Source organism: Zootermopsis nevadensis, unplaced genomic scaffold, assembly GCF_977971745.1.
Source record: "Zootermopsis nevadensis isolate Lab colony 2312 unplaced genomic scaffold, Znev_1.0 Znev_ptg000017l, whole genome shotgun sequence".
Lineage (NCBI taxonomy): Eukaryota > Metazoa > Arthropoda > Insecta > Blattodea > Termopsidae > Zootermopsis > Zootermopsis nevadensis.
Window position 1 is genome coordinate 6,323,512 of NW_028259149.1, and position 24,804 is coordinate 6,348,315.

The 24,804-nt window shown below is 41.3% G+C and overlaps 1 protein-coding gene across 5 annotated transcripts in view; it reads left to right on the forward strand.

Moving 5' to 3' along the window:
- Positions 1-24,804, forward strand: part of Mrtf (Myocardin-related transcription factor) — a 122,067-nt gene that overhangs the window by 52,658 nt on the left and 44,605 nt on the right. For 3 of the 5 annotated variants that reach the window (XM_087350236.1, XM_087350235.1, XM_022073666.2), the window contains one exon: positions 6,110-6,141. The exons of 1 other annotated variant lie outside the window; for it this stretch is intronic. Coding sequence is in view for 1 of the 4 variants with exons in the window: in XM_087350234.1 (XP_087206360.1) it covers positions 10,225-10,291 (67 nt within the window). In the remaining 3 variants the exon portion in view is untranslated. Of the gene's footprint in view, positions 1-6,109; positions 6,142-8,616; positions 10,292-24,804 lie in introns of those variants that run through there. One more of the 5 variants, XM_087350234.1, reaches the window with a different exon arrangement.

Here is a 24,804-nt window from a genome sequence, read left to right on the forward strand (position 1 = left end):
AGAAAGATTTCCAGGGATGCTTCCAGGCTTGGCAGCGGCGCTGGGATCGTTGTGTTCACTCCCAGGGGAACTACTTCGAGGGTGATGGATGAATTTAATACCTGAGATAAGTGTATGGGTTTTTATAGGCGCAGTCTAGAAACTTTCCGATCGCACCTCGTATATCACAAAGTCAAGATCGATTTCTTTAATTAGTTACTCAGGGGATGAGCAAAGCGTTAGCCATCCAAGACACTCGTCTACCGAAAAGGCACCTCTGACGAAGATAAAGAATCAGAGAGAGGTCAAGTTTCACACCCATTAAAAATCCGAAATTATCGTTGTCGTTCTGTCTGTAAAAGTCCGTTTTCCGTGACTCTGTCTCATCTTCAGTTTCTGTGCCCTTTTTTTATTGATTAGTTTTTATAAGAAGTGGTTGCAAATTAATGTGAGGAGTACTAAATGTGGATGAGGACTATGTAGTCTCATAAGACTGATAACTGATACGAATGGGTCATTAGAACCCATTTGTATATTATTTAGTTTGAGGAGTTGTAGATCTTTAGGAGTAGTTTTTGAGAAAGTGCATCAGCGTGCAGTCCTGCTTGAGAATAACACCTCGTGGGCACCTTCACCGTTTATACTGGCATTTCTGTTGTTATTCCTCGTCCTTGTGGACCAGTCATGTTAAACTCGCGGGCCGCATGCTTTTTTGTTGTTGTTGTCGTCTTCTTATGAGGCCTGTCTCGGTCCTTATGTCCACCTTATCGGTACTCAAAGGGGCGTCCAGATCAATCGCGTTCGGGGTGACATTTGCCTGGTGCGTACAGATAGCACTAGCGGCCGACTCGGTTGATAGCGTTGCTCGTGAAACCGTCCACATTAACGTAGATGCACAATCATATGAATAAAGTGATCGTTAAAATTGTCCCATCAAAATGTAAATTGAAGTGATTCCAGTATTTTTGCGTCAAATTCTCAACCATCAAGTTTAATTAAAATAGGTTTACCGTTGTCGAATTGTTTATCGTGTTTGGAGGAATATGGCCACGCTTACGTCACATCGGCTGCTCATGAACACACCTTTCACCACCACGATGTTTAATAGAGCCATGTTTTAACTGATTCGAGTTTTCAGGCCTTTCTGTAGAGCAATGCATCGGTCTTTGCGACCACCTGTACTTTGCCATTGTAAGATGCTGGCTTGTTGATTTTTTGGTTGGAATCGTGAGTGCCTTCTGAGAGAAGATGGGTTGGCACGTCGTAAACCAGCCGTCAGCAGCTGTATGCACCCTGGATCAGAGCAATGTACTCGGTAATAGCAGTTGGACTTGAGACCTCAGTTATTCTTTCTTTCAGCCATCTTCATGCAGCCGGGGGAACTGGCTTGTTTTCTTTAATAACATACTTTTTAAACGCCAAGAGATGACAGGACTCGTGGTTAATTGTTGTGATAATGAATTGCATTTTATGTCCTAGTTTAATTTTAATCTCTTAGCGCGGAGATTTCTTGTCACTAAGGCACTGGCTGGCATAGGGACCGTTGCAGTCATGTGAAAGCATTACTGTATCGAAACAGTTTCATATGACCTAATTTATCATTTTGCAAATGCAATTCATGTTTCTTTCCATCTGTGTTTTACTGTTGCAGTAATTGTCGACTTGTCATTTGTCCTGTACGCGAAGTCAAAAATACATAAAAAACATACTTTTGCCTAAAGGTCTTGTCCGAAACATCAGAAAACCAGCAATAGTACCGAACATATTTGTTCAAGTTGAAATGATTTTGGCTACTAGGGGTGTTCGTGGTTCGAACCTCGCCCTGGACATCGACTATCCTAAGGTGTTTTCCCCCGTGATTTACGTTATTCTGCACATTCGAATTCCAGGATAGTACCATGAAATATACCGCAGTATTTTTCTCTCCAGTACTACAGTTTCACCGAACACGATTATTCTGTTACTTCGTTTAACCCTAAAACGCAATGCGCTTGATACAGCGAAGTTAAATTTCCTATACAACAATGCCCGTTCCTTTTATCAGGTCACATTTCATTAGGAAGAGCGTAGTTCAAAATATTACGTATTATCTGCCCTCAGATACACGAAGCATGCTATTTAAAAAGTAATTATGAAACACAGAAGTTTAAATTACGTTTTAGAAAAGCCACTCACTTGTCTCTTTTAGGGTTTGAGTGGCAGACGCGACTTAACTGAACCCTCGTGACTTCGTAATTAGGCCATGCAGTGGATGGATGCCTTATAATCGTAGCGAATGAGAGGTCTGTCTGTATGCCACTGTGTAGGCAATACTAACTCGATGGCGTCCTTGAGGATCCTATATTTGCGCATTCTTTAACAGCAGGTTTTATGACCATGTTTTTCTGAAGTACGTAACTTAGTTTGTAAAAAATCTGAACTTTTTATGGAAGGATTTCCAGTGCACAAATATTGTTGCTGGCTATTATTCGTTTAACTTAGAAGAAGAGCTTGAAATTGGTGTTATTCTCTGCTGCTGCTGATGTGACAGCCAAATTTCCGATGCTGGGGACAGTCGGGCGCTGAAAAGTGATGATCACGGCAGCTGGACCAGTTGCCTGCGTCTTGCGCATGGGACTGCGTCTTCTCCGGAGTACGTCTCTTTCTTCACCGTCCATTATACATAGCATTTAAATTAGAGCGTTTTTCGCTATGTCTTTCTTCCTTTCGAAACCCTCTTGATACGGCCTCTGTATGTTATCCGTTTCTTCGTTAATAGATTGCTGTGAGTCACCGTTAACAGGGGCGAGCAATTATTTTTACTGTTCTGTCGGATGGGCCTTTTGGCCGGAGACCCGCAGGAAACATTGCGTGGAATATTTTGCAGTTTAACGGGGTTTAAATAATTACTATTACTCTCACTGACTGAACATGCCTTAGACTTACACCAAAATACAGTAACGTTGTTAATAATAACAATTCTGATGGTATATTCTGGTTGGATTGGTGTTCTCAGTATGTTAAAACGTTAATGAAACCAAATCTGAAGTGAAACCCATCTTTTGAAACCCCCCGGTATAGGAAAAGTAAATAGACCTGCGTGTTCTGGAGACAACACTAAAATCTTAATATATTTGTGAAAATTATTATTACTGTTATATACTAATTAGGTTGTGATCCAGCATAGTTGTACTCTGCGTGCTATAAATTTTAAATTATGTGTCTCTGACACTTTACCTGATGGAACAGGGGCAGAAATTTTGTTCTTTGCTACCCTCCTAGTCTCCTGTCCAATTGTTACTAGGGATAAAGCGGCCCGGAACGTGAAACTGATCGCACGTCTTCTAGCAGTGCCTGTGTACGTGTTTATCTTTCTGTGGTATTCTTATCGTGAACTGCTTTACTTCCAAAAGTTGAAGAATTCAGGGGAGAAGGGATCTACTAATTCAGAATTTGGTACTCATATCTACGTGAAGTGTTTTTGCTTTTTCAGTTTTGCTTTTCAGAAATGTTTTAACTTTGCCAGATGAGTCGTTGAGCTTTGACATCCACCAGTGAACTGCGACGTGTTTTAGCTTCTTACCAAACGCCCTTGTCATAAATAAAGTCCCACCAGACAACACTCATGAGTGATGACGTTTGTAACAATTTTATTTTCAATTTCCTTCTCATCCGAACATCTTGCACTTTGTTTTTATGAAAGGCATGCAGATAAAAATAAGTGGATCCTATACACTTGACAGATCTGGCTTATGGTACGCTAAGCGTTGTTGTAAGAAGCGTTTCGTAAAGAAAACACTATTTTTCTAGGCGCAATGTTACCCAATCGTACAGCTTCTTTGTCACACATAACTAACATGTTGGGAATGAGTTCGATGACCCCAGTCGTCTATTTTCTTTCCCCCCCCCCCCAATTTAATTTTTCATGACGCATTATATTACTGAGTCAGACAGAAGGGTTCTGCGGTGAAATATTAGTTCGTGTGCTGGTCTTATTGCACGCAATTATGTTACGTCGTAGTTAATAGTGTGCTCATCTCTGCAACAAATTATATGAATGGGGCCAGAGTAACATTCGCATTGCGCGCGCAGAACCGATCTAAGATCCAAAAAAGATCCGCGGTGGTGCAAGGCGTCGACTCGTTTTGTCCAAGATATTTGTCAGTAAGGACTGACTGCCTCTGTGCCTTTCTTTCCGAATATATCCCATTCATTTTGCCCTATTTGAACTGTTTCTCCGTCCTCTGGCATTTATACGTTAAAAGGAACATGCAATAGTGAAACGATAGTTAGGGCAGATTATAAATAGATCGGGCTTCATTCGAGGTGGAATAAAAGGTATTCGGGCTTGTGGGGTAAGGATATAATTTTTGAAGGCAAATTTCGGGCTCGGACTGGGGTGGCTGAGTGAAGTTCAAAAATGTCGGCCCGTGCGGACTTCTAGTGCAGATGGCGTGATTAACGTTGTTTTGGTTCAGTTACCACATTCCAGGTTAAGTGTTCATGTTTACTGGCGTTGGTTTAATCTCAGCTCTCTTACGTGACGTCATCGTTGGTGCTGGTGGTGTGGTAGATAACCTAGATGCAGTTCCATTGCATCTGCATAGGCTCTGCGGAAGGTTTTACTCAAGCAGGCCCTGGCATAAGGGAGTGCTACTGCGTGGCACGTATTTACTACTTCTTGGGAGTTACGAGATTCGATTCTCAAAATCGTTTTTACCCTAATTGTCTGATGCGCGTTTAATATACCTACACTATGAAGGTGACCGACTGCCTTCTGGGATATTGCACTTTGTAATCTGATTTATAATGAGCGACGTTTCAGATAACATACAGCAGTTGGTTCTAGTATCTTCTTCATGACTGGTGGTAATAGTAGTAATTATGATATTATTTTTATCGCCTGTATGTTTGTACTAATATCATCGGTTGGCAAAGAAACTTTTTTAAATGCTCCGGCCTATAGTTTCGTGGTAAGTCACTGTAATTCCTTTATTTACTCTTGAATAAGTGAATTACTTGATACATGTTATCTTTTAAACTCGAATACTTTATCCTTTTAAATAATGCGTGTGAAAATTGGCTCTCACACCGGGGGCGCTGAAGATAATAGGCGTATTTATACCAAGAACTGAAAACAAAGTTGAAAGGTTAGCATAAGAATTTATGACAAAGAAGTTATCGTCGGGGATGATAAACCCTAACTCATTTTATAGAACGCACATCCAAAAATCAAATTAGTTCACATCTGTCATTTCGGGAAACTACTTACTCGTATTGTTTGTTTTAAAGCAAAAAATATCCACATCCGTTAAAAAGCTGCACTTTTAAAACAGTACGGTTTTGTAAGGACAACACAGTTTATGAACATCAGCATGTTTGTTTTTAGTGTGTGTGTTGTTTCAAATGTGACAGCCATGCTTTTGCTTTGAGTTATAAGTGCCTTCGTTTTCTTATATTTACTTTCATGCGCAAAATAAGTTGCTCGTTTCCTTGAATCTAAACACACCTAGCTTCAGTCTCGTTATTGCAGAGTAAGTCACTGCATTGAGTAACGTGATTGTGAAGTATTAAATATACAAGATAGTGCAGCATGTGTACATCAGCCACGTGTGCAGTTTAAGACGTGTTCTCTGCGATTTCACTGGATTTGATGCGCGTATTAGTGAGTTGTTGCAAGGGTAATAGACATCACACTGCGTGCAGACAGATCCTTTTATTTTATTTACGACGAAAAGTAAGTTGCAGGTTTTAATGAGGGCTGTACGCACACATCATGTGGAAGTTTCTCTGTGTGGTCAGTAGTTTTTGAGGATATTGATGAAACCTGTACACGTGTGCGTCTTACAACTAGGGTTTTTGTTGGACTGATAGGAAAGAACATCAAATTCGCGGGACACCGATTAATGGAGCCCTGATACCAAATTTAATAGAACTGCTTTGAGTAGTTGAGATGCAACGTACGGAAGGACAGGCACTTTTTCCTCATAATTCTCTCATATCCTGTAGTTACACGTGATATTCCTTGACCCATATCTTGACGTACGTTCTAAAAAATGTGCTATGTCTGTTCATTGCTGACTAGAATTCCATCCCACCGATAATGCCTTCCTCACTTATGCCTAATATAGGCCTATTTGTGTTCTTTCAGGTTTTATGTGATAGCTGTTGGCCCACTTCGTGGTGAGTACTACTTCAGCTGGTAATATTAGTGTTAAGCAAATATGAATATGTACGAAATTAGAGTATACATAGTTTTGAAATGTAAACTTTCAGAGTTAGTACAGTAAAGAGATTTGATATTTTGAAACAGAGACGTTTAAAACTAATTTTAAGGATTGGTTTATAAGGGAGCAGATTGATACATAAGCTTATAACAGGGAACCGGTTTGTAATGATTTGTTCTGACATTTTCGGCACTGTTAACTGGAGAGTTTTTTTTACGAGTGTCCGGCCGACTCTTAGGACGACCAGTTAAATTTCGAACCGTCACATCCTTGTTCATATTTTCCACACCTTAGAAATGCTCCAAATGGCGACTTTGATTATTTTAGACTTCCATCATGGGGGGAGAGAGATATTCGCAGTGGATAATTAATTAGAAGTTCCTAGGTGCAAGAAATTGTGCTTGTGTTTAAAATTCGTCTCAAGACAGGTCTGTGCCAGATGCAGGGCTAGTTGTAGTTCCATTATGGAAAGAATGTCAGTATTCTCCTAAACTTGGACTTGGAAATATTGGAGGACCTATCAGCAGACAAGGAAGAAGGCTTCATTTAGGGTCATTTATTTGAGTATTTTGACGGCAGTTTGAAGAATTTTAAAATTTGAGTTTTATCAGTGTGATTATCATTTATCATACCAAGGAAGATGTCGTGTAGCGCGCGTGACAAATTCGTGAAAAATACTGGTTGCAAAGCACAAAGGATATATATTTATGCGTAGGTTTGAGAATAATATTAAAATTTATCGTAAGGAATTAGGGTGTGGATTGGACTGTTGTGCTTCAATCGAAGGACTGGAGTCTAGCTGTTACGTAAACAAGATAACGAATGCTTGAATTTCATAAGAGGCGGAGGACTTCTTGTTGACTAGCTGAGGTACTCTGGTATCTCAAGAAGGAATCTGCTCAGTGCAGAGAACATTAGATGTAATGTTTATATAGCCATGGGTTGGTCGCCAAAGCTCGGGTTATGATAACGGGGTGATTTTGGCATTAAGGTAGACTCTTTATACTGCGCAGTTCATCTTTGTTGGGCGTTGGCAGCACTTTTTGTTTTGCCTTTCTAGATAATTAAATGATCACTGCCGAATAATAAAAGAAACCGTTTCTCATCTACACCTGCTTCTCGTTTTTCAGTTGTTAAGTGGTGGTGGTATTCTTTTGGTGTATACAGGGCATATGAACTGTGTTTCTCATAAATATATCCTTCAGTGTTGCCGGTAATTGAGAAGTTTCTTTTAACTTATCACGGTCTGTAAGTTTCCATCTCTTGGAATGATATTTCTTTTTTTATTCTTTTATTGGTGGCACGAAGGCATAGGCACGTCTGCTTAAGTTACCATTTCTACAGTGGAAACTGGCGAATTGGTATAGGTCCTAACAGTGTATTGTCAGTTCTGATAATGTTTGTGCATCTTATTCACTGCCACCGGGTAAAAACCCATTTGCAGTTAATAATAAATAATAATATGAATGAGTAAGTGTCGTGTGGGTTCTGTCCTGGATACGGGTTTGTTTCCTTAAGTTTCGTATGTATATATGTATCTATATAACCCTAAAGATCCACAATGTCAGAAGATTTTATGACCGGATCTTGTCTACCAGTACGTGTGTGGGAGTCTAGCCCAAACATTTCTCTTTCTTTAATATCTACCTTCAATAGACCAGGGAATATGATTTCGTTTATTTTTCCTTCACTTAAAACCGAGTCACTGACCCAATCAAGGACAACGAATGTTACCAAAAGGTTTGTGCATCCCCTGATGAAATAACGTTAGTGTTCAACAGGCTTTTTTAATCTTGAGGAAGTGAAATAACTGCGTATTAGTTTTGAAAGTATCCACTTTTATTTCCATTCTTTGAAAATCTGTAGAAATTGAACATGCAACAAGCTGAAATAGCCTTAAAATAATACTTCTCTTCTCCCAGAATATTTTATTCTACGACAACTCTTGCAAGGCTCACTGTAGAGCAGTCGACTGCTCAGACAGAACATCTGTAGGGCTTGACCTAATTTTCCCTCGGTCCTTGGTTATTGTAGTGAGCAAAGCCGTTTTTAGACGCGTTTCACAGTCTGAATACCCGTCTTTCTGCTCGAACATGTCCGCCTTGAATATATGCATTTGATTAAACGTTAATGCTTAGAAGTGTTATTGGAATCTATTGTGTGAGCTGAGTTTAGTTCAACCTAAAAATGTTGCATGTTGTTTTCAGATGAATAGTTAACACGTAAGTTTATATATTTTCTCAAAATCGGCTCATCTTATGCAGGGTTTACACAACTTTTTATTCGATGATGTTTGAATCGAAGTTCTCAGTACGGGAGGTCAGACTAAAAGAGTTGAGTTGCGGGTTTGGGTCGAAAGCGGGTTTTTTGAGACCCGCACGGGACTTCGTTGCCGCCCCCGGTATGGCACGAGCCCAACTGAACATTCCAGGACGACGCGTGCCAGCGTCGCGGATACTCCCGAGCGTCGCTCCGGAAACGCCCGAGAGCGAGGTTTTACAGGGGAACACAGCCGTCCCATCATCGCCGAGGAGTAAGAGACGGGGAGGTGGCGGGTTGGGCGCTGAGAAAGATGCGAGGAACTCATCGCTTCGTACCGGTGCATACGACGACGACGACCGTGCAGGCCGCACGCCCTCACGTACCCTCGCTCGCGTTCAGCTCTTCTGCACTCGACGACACAAACAACCATTTCGACAAGTAGCACGCAGGGTGAAGAAGAGAAAGGCAGAGTGAAAGATAAATTAATTAAACGAACTTTGCATAAAAGTTTAAAAAATAGAAAACTTTTTAGAAGCAAGAAGAAACGTGGACGAATAATATTATATACCGAATATTGTAAAACGAATTAAGTGAAAGAAGGGGGCCATCAAGATATTATTAGAAATAGTTTTATAATTATATCGTCACCATCTGAATGTGGGATGTCAAGACGACAGTCAGCTGATGCAGAATAGTTGAGTGAGCGAGCAACGCCCCTCACAGCAGAAGTCACTCCGGCCGAAGATGGCCGACTGGGTGTCACGTGAATATTAATAGCATCGGTGACCATAATTCTGTTTGCTCCGCAAAACCAAGTTGTCTTATCATACAACAATATGCGTAGCGGAAGATAGAATACATTTTGAAACATCTCCCCTAAGAATTTGTTAGTTCCGACTTTGAAACTTTCCATTTTTTATATTCCAAATGTATAAAAGTAATGTGAAGCTTTGTGTAATAGAACTTGGAACATGGACACGTATGAAGGACATACGTAATTAATGTGGCAATGGTTATTGAAGTACGGTGTAATCGGTTGTATCTCGCTCGTGGTCGTGAACAAGAAGAGACAGTGGCACGTGCAGCAACTCTGTAACCAGGACCGATTCTTGTTGGTGTGTGTGTGTCTGTAAAATGAAAAATACCTTGCATGATTTCACTGACATTTGAGAACAGTTACTGCTTCTGTCGTTGATGCTGGAGACAAGCAGTTCATGATGTCGAAATCTCTGGTTAATGAAGTGCCTCGTCCATCGGTTCATGCTACCACCCCTGAACGTAAGGATGGTGTTGCATTACCTGTGCTGCCTCCCCCGCGTGCTACAAGAGGCGAAAACCAGTCCGAAATGTGTTTACCAGTCCTGCAGGACCCGTTTCCCTTGAGTCCAGAAACAGATAAGGAAGATATCGCTTCTGAAGATGAGGATTCTGCAACGAGATCGCCAACCCCGTGGTTCATGAAGCATGGTTGCAGTATCACCGCTGTCGCCATCATTGTCCTTATCGCCGTCATCTTGTTTCCACCCGTATGGTTGAGGATTGGAGTTTGACTGGAGCTGAATGTCTTTTGGACGTCAGTGAAGAAGTTTGGGAACTTGTGCTGTGGTGGAGACTGATTTCGTGATATATTTGGTGATCGTGGATGGTGTCGGGAGTGAGCGATTGTGCGAATTTTTTGTAGTAGAATGATGAGAGAAGTGGTAGTTATAATGGTTCCTGGTGGCTGGTAAATTTGCTGCTGCCACTCCCGTTTTATCAACTTGTTCGTATCGCCAGAATGCCCGTGAGCACCGGAGCTGGCTCTTCGAACGCCGACCGCGCCAAACGCTGCAAGCACTGTGAAGGTAAGACCACGGTCACGTTGTATCTTGCATCTCTCTCAATCTAGTTAAACATTACGGAACTTTGGGCTTTCACGGCGAATCAGCTGCAATGTGGATCTTGTTCTAGGGTGGTAGGATCGTGTAGATGTAAAGCCTGGCTGGACGGTATGGCCGGCATTTCCGAGTTGCATCTACACGGCGAACTTCGCCTTGAAGACGAAGGCAGTTAAGAAGGCTCGGTATTTCTGCAATGCTTCCCACGTGTACATGGTTCTGTCAAACAGAATCAGGACCCACAGATTGCTTCGTCCTTTTTTTATTTACGTAGACTAAATTAAAATCCAACAGTGATAATAGCTCTGTATTTTCTGTCCCCTTCTGTAATTACTTTGTATACAGCCTCATAGCAGTACGTGTTCTTACTTTATGAGCTAAATAACCGTACTGTAATTCAGAGGGATCACTGAGTTACACCCATTGCCTTAAAACGATACATCGATTTGTATTGGAATGATAATATCAATAGAGTTCTAATGGTAATGTTACTTCCCTCCCGAACAGCCATTCGCTCTCATGTTATATTAATGCGATTCTGTTGTTATTTTCCTGTTGATAGAGAGTAGTTAGCATCTATCTCGTGACGCCGTTAGTGTCAACTTTGTGGTCGTCCGATTCTTATTGCTAGAAAAATGAATTAATCTTGTTGATACCTGGTTTTGGTCTGCGGTCGTAATGGACATATGTTGTAATATGCTCCATGTGGAAAGTAAATGCATTACAGTAAATTAATAAATACACGATAACGTCTATATAGAAGTTATACTTATGTTGTCGGCGTATTTTGTCGTGTGGTGAGATTGTGCTTGTCTTCGTTTTGCGATGCCGTCTGTGGTAAAGGTGTGTTTAAATATACAGTAGCTTCTTGACAAAGTCATTCGGAGATTATTAAACTTTTAGTTAAGTTTCATTTGTTAACACCTTTGTTTCTATAATCGTATTGGGATAATTAGGGCACGCAAAGGCTGTGAGATTTGAGGTTCTCACGGCAGTGAAGGTGACGTGTGGACTCGTAGATAGGTACTGACGTTTCGGTTAAACTTACTGTCTCCGTCTTCACTGACCAATAACGTCATGGAGTATTATATTTATATAATATATAGAGAGAATCGACACTGGGTAATGATTTAAAGTGTAATATTAACAAAATCTTTATATTCGATGTTGTATCTTCTGTGTTATTCTAATACTGCTATAAAGTTCACAACCTTTCTGTTACAACTCTCAGTTACATATTTCACACAGCAATGTACGTATTATAATATTTCTCTCCTGATTGCGACCTGCGCCTCACAAGGCGGCAACTTCTCCGACTCTACTGTGAAGCGGGTTGCAGGCATTACAGTCGTGCGGGGTAAGCTCTGGCATTCGTATGGCTTTGTAATTGGGATGTTGGCTTAATTAGTGCTGTGTTTGCAAGGTAAAGATAATGATGATTTGTCTTCGTCATTGCCTAAAGCAGATATTCAAGCGATATATGTGTACCAAGAAATGTGGCTATGGGATTTCTGTAAGTTTTAAAGTTGGTTCCTTAATACGAGTGCAGACCTGTTCAAATAAGATAACAGCAATGCATGCGTTGGTATTAGTGCCTTAAGAACGCCCGATGTATATAATTTTATTATTAATTTTTGGCTTATGTGTTTTGCGGAACTTTTTAACAAATAGCTGTGGTAGTGGACAGTAATAAATGAGTATAGTGACCCATTTTAATGGAAAGTTTTGCTTCTTGAAAAATGCTCGGTTTGCTCTAAACTACGTGTTGTCGTGACATCTGAATGAATGGGATGTGGTGACGGTATTTCCAGATAATTCCCCACTGTGCGCTATGTCTTTTAAAAATAAAAAGGGAGGGGCCACTTGCTTAATTTGACATTTGGCATTAAGCTAATTCGTTGAGTGGTTGGCTGTTGGCTCCGTTGTTGGGTAGTTCAAGGAACTCTTTGACGAGAACCGGTCCACCAGGGTGAGGCACGTCAGGGGTGATAAACGTATGAGCTAACCGACTTTGTCTTAGTCCTTCCACAAGTCCGTATTGCGTGGATTTCATAGGAATATGCTTTCGAATGGAAAGGCCAGATGTGTTAGTGTTTGGGCGGGGTAAAAGGGGCAACAGTGAAGCTATAGAGCGAAGCAAATTTGAGAATGGATTATTTAACATAAAATTTAAAACGTAAAGAATCTCTTCAAACAAAACATTTTGTGGCGGAATTTTGCATTTAATTTTTGGTACATTTTCACAGTTTTGCGACGGCTTATTTAACGACGCTTTCAGTAGGTCAAACTTACAGTTTCGTTTGGAAGGGTGCTTAATATATAATTATTTGAAAGCTTATGGAAGGAAGCGGTTGTGTCCTAACTTGAAGTTCCGTACTATCATTGAATTTGTCTGGATGGACTAGGTAAACTACGAAAAACTTAATAAAATACCCTGTCTCCTGGTCGAGGCTTGAAACCTAATCCTGTCGAAAACGAAGCCGGATTGCCAACTAATCGACCACAACGTTCAGTGGTGTCACCATCATTTCAGGGTTAATTAATGACTCAAACACTAAAACTCTGTACAGCATTGTCAAAAGAGTTAGTTTTAAGCAAAGAGGATAATTCAAAGATAACTATATTTTGGTGTGAACATGGGGATCTTCGAAACTTGGCAGTTCAGTGTACATGGGGCGTCAGATAGAAACAGTTTCCACATTATAATAAATTCTGTTAGGGCTACCAGTCGTGCAAGGTGGCTTAATGAAGAAAACACCAACTTTTCGAGGACGAAGATGGTTCTCGAAACTTTGGTGTTTTCTTCATTAAGTCACCATGCACGGCCGATAGACCGAGAAGAATTTTTTGTACTTAGTCGCCGTGAACGGTTCAGATCATGCATCCACATTACCATACTGTGGTATCTTTGCCTTTCTTCCTACCGAAAATGTAAGACTGGCAGCCTATTTTAAGTTACTTATGCCTACATGTCGGAGCCAGAAACTATAATGAGTTTTTATATACACGCTATTTGCGGGTGTTTATAGCTGTGAGGAATGTTAAGAGGGAATGAGGGACTTGGGCAAGATCGTTTTATTGTACACATGTTCATGTTCGGGTAAAGGTAAAGTAAACAGTTTAGGTATTTTTAATTGTTACTAAAACGTGCAAAAAGTAGTTAGCGTGTTATCGTGGAAGAACAGGCACTAGGAAATAGTTTTGTACTCTAAATTCATTTTGAGAATGGAGCTAAGCTCGTGATACTACAAGGCTAGGATCTCTCTAGACTTTATTTCCCCCACAATTTGTAATTACTTCAACTTAACGCGTCTGTATTTAGATTCCGGGGTGTCTTAAGTGAGTGTAATGGCTTCTCCGGGCTGGTCGAACGGGATTTGATACCCGACAGGGTAGGATTTTTTCTCATCTCAACATCCATACCGGCTTGGGGCACCCCCCCCCCCCCTGTCCAATCTTTACCGCGCTTTTATCCTTGGGGATAAATCAGCAGGGGTTTGAAGCTAAACGCTCATCCTTAGCCAGTGCTGATGTCAAGAATGTGTGAACTGTACATTCGCTCGGCATACATTTGCATGGCGACTTAGTTCAGTCACCTCAAAGTAGGGACTGGGAAATTATAGACTATTGCATTTTAGAGGTATTAAAGTTAGTTTGATTATTTGCCCACATTTTATGAGTGCAGAGTGGATTTGGGTCAGCGTAGCAAGGCTGTGGAAGATTATTTAAATATTAAGTATTTGTTTAAATATTAACTACGTAACTAGTAATGTGGTAGGAGACTTCGAAGGAGGACGGAAGCATCGATAATACTAGAGTTTGCCATTAGTCACTATTTTTATCTCCTTCCTTTCACATCGTGTCTCACGATCTTCCTTCCTAAGACCCACCATGTTGTCCGCTCGTCTTCCAGTGGCGGTTAAGTGATGTTAGAATGTTTTCACTAGCATTGTTAAACCCATGTTAATACTCTTTATTTACCAGTGAGACATAAGTTCAGCAGTTCATACAATATAAACATGTGAGTTTTTATATTTTCACGGAGATATGGATGATGAGAATATTCTTGGTTTTTGATCCCTGTAGGCTCGTCAGTAGGGGCCAGAGTTTTGGCGAACCGTACTGTTTTCATCTTCAGGGCTGAAGTGGAGATGCTGGGAAGCGATCTCCTCTACCGACTAGTATACACGGCACAAATCCCAAAAGAAAAACATCGTCGAAATCTAACCATGCTGTGTTCTCTTTTTATTGTATTTTTCTGACGATGTTCGTGGCACCCCTGATGTCAAAAATGCTATTGCCAACAATTCAGCGAGGAAAATAAGCGTTCAGGAAATGTCTCTCCAGTCCCCTGTTTGACCGACTGACATAGGCAGTTTGTATTGCTCCAGCACTACTTGCTTAATCTTCGCCCACTGTTTTTTTTTCAGTACGCTGTCTGGGAGCTTGATATCCTGGTTTCTTTTGTCCTGTCGTATCTTCTGTTAACTTTTGCTTGTAATATGACGTCTTGATGTCCTGGTGTTCTCGAACCGTCAATCGCTGTACGTTTTCGTAACCTCTCCTCAGCAAAGTTCTTTCATCCAAACACTGTGGCAACAGTCTGTTATGAGGAAAGACAGAAGCAGATGAAAATAGGTTTAATGATTCGTTTGAGTGAGATGTTTCGAGAGAATTCATACTCTGGTTCTTTGTCCCTCAGCCTACATTCGCATGTAGTTCCTCAGCTTGAACGTCGTGGGCTTGTGTGCTCGTGAAGGGAGACTCGCTTGAAGAATGTCTGAAAGTGCTTCAACCTCTCGAAGAACGAGATGTCTTACATTCTTTCTGCAAGAAAATGTTTGCTGTACCACAGTGTCATATAAATATCGATGAAATGCCAGAAGGGCGAATCAACAAAATTTCTGATTTACGGGAGACAGTTCTTACCCCTGTTTGGTTTCAAAAATGTGCAGTATTAGTGTTCATTCACCCAAATGCAACTGTCTGTATCTCCGTCATGCACTTCTGGCTTGATGGCACGATACCCCTGATATGACGGTCCTTGCTTTACACCTTCTGGCAACCGGGCTCGCTCTTTTCTTTTTGCAGAAGTTAGATCTTACCACATAAGAATACAACCTAAAATGAGAATGTCTGTCACTGTGTCGGCCGTCAGTCCTTGAATAGTTGGAGACACGTTTTAATCCTCGGGCCTGACGTAAACCCATTGCGTCAGGTGAACTTATGTTTACCCGTCTCTCCAGACAAATTATGGGGTAGTTCTTAAATTAAGCCACGATAGCTTTTTTCCACATCCTTTCCAATTTATTACTCATAAATCATTCTACTTTATATAGTCTAAACTACTGATGGCGTTGTTAAATAACATATATAATGTAATTTTTTTCATTATCTTCTTAATCCCTCTATCCTAGGTCCAAATATTCGCTTCAGAATGTTTCTGAAACATGGGATTCTCATAGTAATAGATGTGAAAAGTGCGTATTTATGTTTTAATTTTTAGGTAAAAGCAGATTTCTCGGTAGTAGTACCATTATATTAGGATTAGAAGTTGGTGCAGCTAGTTTGTTGCCATTTAAAGAATTGTTTTCATATGGATTTTAAAAAGTCTGATGACCACAGTTCCCTAAGAAGGCATTTTGGGCTGTGTTTGGTATTTTCGGCTATCCTTCGTGTTTTAGATTCAGTGTTGTTATTAGTGCGTTTGTGTTCAAGCAAGAGATCTTATTAATTCGTTTCGGACCAAGTGCTGACTGCGAGTTACCAGTTTCAAGCTTTTTAATTCTGTACCGTGATGACTCTAATTGCAATGCTACTTCCAGTGTGCTTGCTGGCACTAGAGTGTCCGGCTGATCCGACGTGTCGACCTACACATACAAACATACGCGTAAAAATATACAGTGGTGCCTCTCGACGGATGCTTATGTGTTATTCGTTCCTCCGCGGTTTACAAGTTACGCAACAGTGTGTAACCTTTCCTGCATTTCACCCACGCTCTCACCCCGTGTAGGATCCGTCACTTGTAGAGGATTTATGTGATAAAGCATGTTGAAAGGGTGGGAAAACGGTACTTCGTAAACTTTATTTTAAACTCCAACCAGGGACTTTATTACTCAACTTTAATACTAAGGCGGCTTGGAACTATGCGGTGTGAATAGAAGAGTTCGGACAAACACCTACTCTCGGCTGGGCGGGGAGGAACGATTGTTAAAAAAAAATAATGTTTCTAAATATGGCTTACTGCCCCATAATTTGTCATAGGGTATGGACAAAGTCGCATAACATGGGATTCGATGTTCTCACGGCTGCGAAGATGTTGGTGTAGGCCTTCCAGTAGCTACGTGGCCTTGTAGGTTCATACCACCGTTTCGGATGAGCGTTCTGCATTATTCTCCAGGTCTGGGCTGAAGTGTCTGAATATAGAGTTGGTGAGTTCCTCCGAAACTTTGGTGTCCGGCTGCAGGTCCACACGGGATCACTACCCAGAAGACCTACGTCGACAAAGTTGCAGAAATCTTACGAAGTTGATACCTACAGTTATGCTGTGGAAGCTGTTTCGTGTTGAGCAACCGGGCATTCCAGTCTCACGATGCACTACCTGAAAATCTTTAGCCAGAACGCCGTAATTCGATAATTAGCGTGCATGGAGACTGACATTTTAGTTATTTTCTGCCTCTTCAGACAAATACTGAGAGAATACTATTACCATTTTGAAATCTTTGAACTTTTCTGCCGTTGATGAACATAGGGTTAGACGTGTGTGGATATTAACGTTTCAGAGGAACATATATCTCGATCCTCACGCCCTGAAGATCAACGTCTTCCCTGCCATTTGAACCTCAGATGTCATCTGTTTTTTCCATTACTCATATACAAAGACAATTTACGTTAACAGAGTCAAGGCAGCGTGTCTTTCCTTGTGTCTTTTATTATAGTCAACTGCCATCTTCATACAGATGATACATGTAGTAGTAATATCTGATTAGCGCTTTCGTGCCAGCACTAGAATAAGGGCACAGGTGCGTTTAGCTGACCTATATCTCTACTACCTTTGCACATGTCTAATTACTCACCTGTTGTAACAAATTCGCGACCCTGTATCGCTGTACTGCATTATGCTTGAGTAAAACAATAATTTTACTCTAATATACAATGGAAATAGTTTATCCCTTCCACTCTCATGTAATATTCTCTCCTCTCGCTTCTCCTGGCGTCGTGGCCTAAGGCTTCGAGACGCTCAGTGTCGGTTTTCTATGTTCCTTTTCAACATTATATGGAGACATATCTGCGGTAAATTCTGCATCCCCTCAAGGCGTCGCGACGCCAGGATGCGACTTTCCGACAGCGTACCGATTATATTACAAGCGCTTTAGTCATATTTGTGCGTTTTGTCATGGCGTCGCGACGCTACGCCTCGCTTTTATACTTTCGTATCCAGTGTCATCAGGACACATACTTGCATTAAATTTGGCGCCTCTTAAAGTCATCACAATGTTTGACGTCAACTTTGTAATATCGCGACGAAAGTTATAATAAGGGCTTCACGACGCCATCCCAAAACGCCAGAAATATGACTGAAGAACTTGCAATAACACTAGACATGATCTTAGCGAATCGACGCCCCCGAATAACGTCAGACTTACCGCAGATAAGGCTCCTAATGACAGTGATGACTAATCTACAAACCCGACACCGAGCGTCGCGACACCATCACAACACACCGGCAATGTGACTGGAAGCCTTTCGAAAACATTGCGAGCGACTTCAGAATGTCTACGCCCGGCGTCGCGACGCCGAACATATCGACACCCTCGAAAGACGTCAAATTTACCTCACTATAGTCTCCTGGTGACACTGGAAACGGAACTTGAAAAACGACGCCGAGCGTCGCGACGCCATCACACCAAACCGGTAATGCGACTCAAAGGCTTTGGACAACATTGCGGGGGACTTCAAAATATCGACGCTTGGCGTCGCGACGACGAACATCGCGACGCCCTCGGAGGATGTGAAATTTACCACAGTTTAGTCTCCTGGTGACATTGAACATGAATCTAGAAGAACGACGCCGTGCGTCGCGACTCCAATCTTCGCGACGCCATCACTAGACCCCAATAATTTGACCCGACGCCTTGTGACTACATTGGGAACGATTTTAGAAAATCGACGCCATGCGTCGCGACTCTTTAAATGACGCCATATTTACTGCAGATGACACTGAATACTCAACTAGGAAACCGAAGCCGGAGCGTCGCTACGCCTTTTGTAGTGACGCCAACAAAATCGCCGGGTGACGGCCTAAACCCTTGGTGTAACTTTGGGCACGATGCTAGAAAAAAAATCGACGCCAGTTTTAAGGACCCCTTTGATGGAAGTGGATACTGATACAGCCTAACCTATCATAAAGCAACCCAACCTAACTTAACTCAACCCAAGCTAACCCAACATAACCCATCTTCCTGTCGTCAACTCTTTTACTCTCTTCTTTTTCCTCTGTTCCCTTTAGTCTGTCTTATCCTATCCTCTGATCTTCTTTCTCTTTTTCCATCTCTTTTCTCCTCTCGTCACTACGTTAACCCCTCCACTCTTCTCTTGTACTCTTCTCTTTCTCCTCTCATTTCCGCGCCTCTCTTCTATTATCTTCACTCTTCTGGCCCATTTGCATCTCTTCTCTTCTGTATTCTCCTCTCTTCACTTCTCCTCTCTCATTTCTTCTCACCTCTTCTCTTATCCTCTTTTTTTCTCTCTTGTCTCTTTTCGTCTCTTCTATCTTCTGTTCCGTTCTTCTTAACTAATTTCTTGCAATTTATACGCTTTTCTCTTTTTTTGTCGTTTGCTCATCCGTCTTGACCCCTCTTCCCTTGTCTCCTAACAACTTGTCACCCGACGTAGGTTTTCCCCTTGGGTTGTGTTGTGTTTCGTTACTTTGCATAGTGTTGGGGCACGTTACGTTGGGATAGGTTAGGTTGGGTTAGGAAAGGTTTGGTTAGGTTTAACTTAGCTTGGGTTGGGTTGGGTTTGGTTGTGTTATCTTTTGTTGGAGTCATTTCAATCTGGCGTCATCACTCACGACATAAAAGAAACTGGACAAAATGAAGTGAAATTGTCGCGGCTCGGCTGAAACTTTTGCCGCTATGTGCAGTTGCATTGAGACCCAAGTTTGTACAGTAAATATCATCAGATAGGAGCAGAGTCGGTGGGTACGGAGGCGTTGGCTTACTGCTGTTGTAGGTTTGAGAGGAGACGAGGTGCTGCTATTTATAAACTGCGGTTGCACTACACTAACAGCAGCAAAAACAGCAGCAACTGCTTCTGAGTACCGACCGTACTTCAGCCCAGATAACTCTGCCATTCCCAGGACAAGTAGCCTACCCGTTTTACGTTTAAGCACTTCGGTATAGAAGCTTTCCGTTTCCGAAGTACGTGTAAGGAAACATCTTACTGGAGTAGTCATATTTTATGGATGTGCTCGTGGCTGGTTTTATTCCTCGTAGTCTTGATATTTATTAATTTATTATTTAATTTATATATTACATGGTTAGCGAACAAAAATTAGCAGATTTTAAAATCATTTACAAGCTATGTAACCTAAAGTGGGCCTATATTAATTCGTTGCAAACGCTAACAAAGTTGAACACGTAATTTTAAATCGCCTTTCTGTCAAACGCTATAATGCTATGCATTTGTCGTATGTTTATATCATTTTGCGATTTTGATAATAGGTTAAATTCGGTATAAAAGTGTTTTGATATTTGCCAGATATAAATTATAAGATTGTTAGTTCATGTTCAGTAAATCATGTGTGAAACAAGATTAAACAAAAGAATTTTTCAACTGAAAGATAATTTGGTTCGGAACAGATGGTGGTAAAGTACAAAAATAAAATGTAAAATCGACTTGTCAGTTGAAACTGTTAGGGTAGAAACTTACTAAACAGGTAGGTTTTAAACGAAGAATTTAAACTGGAACAGACAGCCTGCATTGTAATATACGTGGGGATTTTTTTTCGCAAATACATTGTGTACGACCTATACAATATTTGTTTTTGTCTGAGTGTAATAAGTGTTTTTCTGAAACGTCAAATGTTCATATCCTGTGGAAATCCATTGTACGCAGGTTTTATTGTTTGTATGTGCTTGACATTTTACACACTCCTTTGTTATTCCTTTGCTATAGGCGACGCTGAGTAGAAATCTCGATCATAAACGAAGAAGTACAGAAGTTGAGGGATACCCACTTTCACTCAGTCTCCATTTCTGTTGACAGTAGTTGTTGTTCATCAGCTGAAGACAGAAAGTACACTTGGCATATGATGGATGCAAGTAGCTACCCTGTCCCATCTTATAGAAGAGGTTTCCTAGCTTGTTAGCAATCGGTTTTAAAACTTCGAACTTATGCTTCACGTCAGCCATCCAGCTTGATGAAGTCTGCCGTGTTCACCGTCATCGTCAGTTGGACTTCCGCTTCATTGCAAGCTACAGATGTATTTGAGTGCCTGCCTGGCACTGTGGCACTGTGCCAAAGCACAGTTTATATGTGTGCCTGCCCCACCCCAGACCCAGTTCATTCCACCATCTGAAGTATGTAAAGGAACGAGTAGCGAGATGAAGTTCTAGCTCACTCTTGCTAACACTGACAGTTCCATTCAGGAAAATAATTTAGTTCCGATGCAATCACCAGTGAGGTGAATCCGCTGAAGCTGTGGATTGTAGTGTTGTGTGGACTCGAAGCAATTAAGTGTGGAACTTCGACTGTATTACTGTTAAGTTTCTTCTGTTTCTTTTTTGGGGGCGGGGGGTGGTTTAATCCTTCGGAATTCACATTTTTAGTTTGGGCAGAAATCTTCAGTTTTTGAACTAGAGACATTTCTGTTCGTCTTTTATAACCTTTTCAAATAGATTCGGTCTTGTGGGATCGTTTGAAGTATTCGCATGCTTTCTGGACCTGATATAAAAGTCGGAAGAACCTAGAAAAACCTGTACTGTTATAACAGTACAGGTTTTTCGAGGTTATCCCAATTACCCTTTGAGTTCATTCCGTGAACAGTAAATGGCATAATTGCCTGTCTTAAGTGACTATAATGATTGTAAACTGATACATATGCTTTCATATTTTTCTTCGTCTGTTAATTAGAAAATGTAAAAGACCTTTAGATCATATAGTGATTGTAGTTTGTGTGTATTGGCAGGAAAGTCTATTATTGAATATTTTGAGTTCTCTTTTGCATAATAACTTACATTTTTCTTCGATCTGATCAGAGGATATTTCGAGTTCATCCTGGTGGATGTCACGACATTTCCGGATTAAAGATTTCCCGGTTTGAAGAAGTATGATGGTTTTAGTGGATGGCTCTGCCCATTATAATACAGTCCATTGGCCGGTCGGCCTGGACAGAGTCTTTTGGCACGCTAAATTCTTTCGTATATTACGGAGCCTGGCTAGCAGCATGACATCGGTATGAGTGTTAAGCCCATAGACAAGTTATCCTGCCATCTATATCTCAGCACCAGCTACAGAGGTGACCCCATCTTGCTTGGCCCATGTTGACCCTGAAAGCAAGCTCCATATTTTATTCCTCAATCCGCGAAACATCTGACCGCTTCAAACTGGCAGCAGAGAGTTGTTTTGATGCTATTATTTGTCCTGAAGAATCCAGGGGCCCGGTCTTGTTCTATTTATAATCTATTCAGATGCTAAATTTTAACGGAAGGGCTGGATCAATGGGGCTAAAACTGAGAGCAGTTGCTATGGCGATTTTATCTGCACGACACCATGCACTAGACGAGACGCGTTGCCCGCACTTGACAATCGCCAGGCCACGTGCAGAGCAATCGACTCGTCGGGTGCTGTCGTAATGAGTCGTTATTTATACAATAAGTCATTACCCGCTGTTACGAATAGTTGCGTTCCTACGGACAGGTCGAAAAGCGAGTCGCTACTTTCCCATAAGCGCGGTATTATAATCGGAGTTTGCGTTCTTGAATGACCGAAAATGGCCAAAAGAAATAAGACGCCAACAATTTCATTGCCTGATGAAACATGCAAGCAGTGGATACGTTAGATTATTACACATGCTGCAAGAATATAGCAAAGCCTTTCACAAGACGCACGCCAGTGCAGAGCGCATGGCGGACTGACTCTTGTACTTCCTCTGGCTTCGCTGACTGTCTTGGGCGATGTTGCGTCCTTTGCGTCTTCGTTAGCACGTGTTCGATTTTGTTCGGAAGATTTCGGATGAGCGACTTCGCATTCGGATGACGAGCCGAACAGAACGTAATTTCGAAATTTCGTAATGCGAATCTTCGTAAAGTGAGGACTGGCTACTCTTAAACTTGGTACAACAGCGACGGTTACTAACCCTGTTGCAAGGGTTTTACTTCTGGAAGGCAACGATTTCCGTGGAATCGTGTTTTCTAGGTTGTTTCGTTGTCTTCCGTTCTAAGCTAAATATGTGTGTGATGTTGGATATTGGGAGTTTGTACTCAGACGATCCGTGAAAGCGTAGGGTTGATTTTGACAGCATTTTTAACTGAATTGTACTACGAACTGTCGTGAAGGGGATGTTGCCGAAGTGCTGAGGAATGTTGGTCGCATCATAACAGTCGCATGACCGGCATGTACAGTTGCCTCGCGCATGTTTGGATTAAAGCAGTTTTCCCCATTCCCGATTTGGAAGCTCAGCTGTCACACAATACGCATTAGAATAACGCTATGTTATTTACTACTGACACTGAGGATGTGGGCTTGTGACACGACCGAACACAACCAGGCGCATATAACTGGCTTGTTACTGCGCTTCAAACGTCGTTAAACGTCCGTTGGTGGTGGGGGGGGGGGGGGGGCAGAGGGAGTCTTCATGCACAGTATAGATGTGAATGAAAGATACGAGGTTTAACTGGATTCTTTATTATGTCGTGGTGTTACTCGATAGGCCGGAAACAAGCAGTTTATTCTGTTGCTTTGCACCCTTCAAGAGAAAATAAAATATGTAATTATTTTGTAACCATTTTAACTGCTTTTTTAACTTCATTATTTTTCCTTTCTTAGTCTGTTCTTGTATACCGCTTCGTAAGAAGCAGAGAGTGTAATTTAATTTAATCTAGTCGTTATTAGTGGTGTGGGTATAGAATTGTCCCGTCACTAAGATGGACAAACGAGAAGATCAATATCAACATCTTCACCGCTCTGAGAACCTCAGATCTCAACACAAAAATAAATGCATACGCAAGTTGTAGGTCCATATCTGGAGCGCAGGATTTGAGCCGTCATTTCTCCGTTTTGAGCGGTCGGAAACTTTTCTGTTAGGTCTCACGAAACACGTGACAGTATTAATTACCAATCATCGGAACTTACATTCGATATTGGATTGATGTCGGTGTTATATTATGCCTCTCTGTTGACAGCCTGATTTGAAATTTACTTTGCAATGAACTGTCGGCGGTTTTGATGAAACTGTCAGCAATTCTGCCATGCAAGTTGTGCTTTGATCCTCACGTAGCAATTAAACTCTTTGCACTCTCCGTTAGACGGAACCAGAGCTTGAGGCAACGTGTTTACTTGTGACGACCGGACGGATGTATTGCCGATATAATAATGTCTTGTGTCTGGGACGTGCGACGCCCCCACCTCTTCAACATCCTCCATACTAATTTACCTGTTACGTCACTCAAACAATCAAGTAGTAGATGTGTGAGCGAAACTTGTCTGCACGTCATTAACATGTAAACGGTGCGATATGAAAAATTGCAGTTTCAGTGATCGTGTTGTTTGGGGGTCACCCAAACTGGGGGATGATATGTGTGCGTTGCCATTATTAATAAACTTCCCAATTAATTATAACAAAATTTTTTGTAAATATTATGTCGTATTTCTTTTGCATGTTCTCCATTTTTGTCATCCAAATCTTTTGTCCCGCGCATCGTAAAATCGTAGTTTCCTTATCTGAAGGGAAAAAAGACACTTGGAAGACCTAGTTGTAGACAGGAAGATGATATTAGAAGTGATATAGGATGAGAGGATGCGCATTGGATTTATCTGGCTGGGGTGGGGCATAATGGTGAATTCTTGTGAACACGGTGACGAACGTAAGGGTTCCGTAAATACCAAGGAACTTGTGCCTGAGCGACTGTTGGCCTCTTAACAAACCTGTGAACCTTAGTGTTAATTAATAATTAATTTTCGTGCATTGCGTACTGCAGTTTCATTTGTTTTTCGCAGTCTGAATTAGAATTTCAGAAGTTGGCCTGTCACTTGTATCGTAAGCTTAGACTTTGTATTGTTGTCCCATTTTTCTGCACACTATTAGGAGCAGTTTAATATTTATGTTTGGTTGTTATGCATTAGACATTTTAATTATTACTGATACTTGTGATTTGTGCCCTGCTAGTTAAGCTGTTTTATCAGTTCGAGATTTTTGTATCCGCTGCCTTGCCAGCACGTCCCCGGAAGTCTGAGTTGCTGCATCTTCTGGTTCCGTT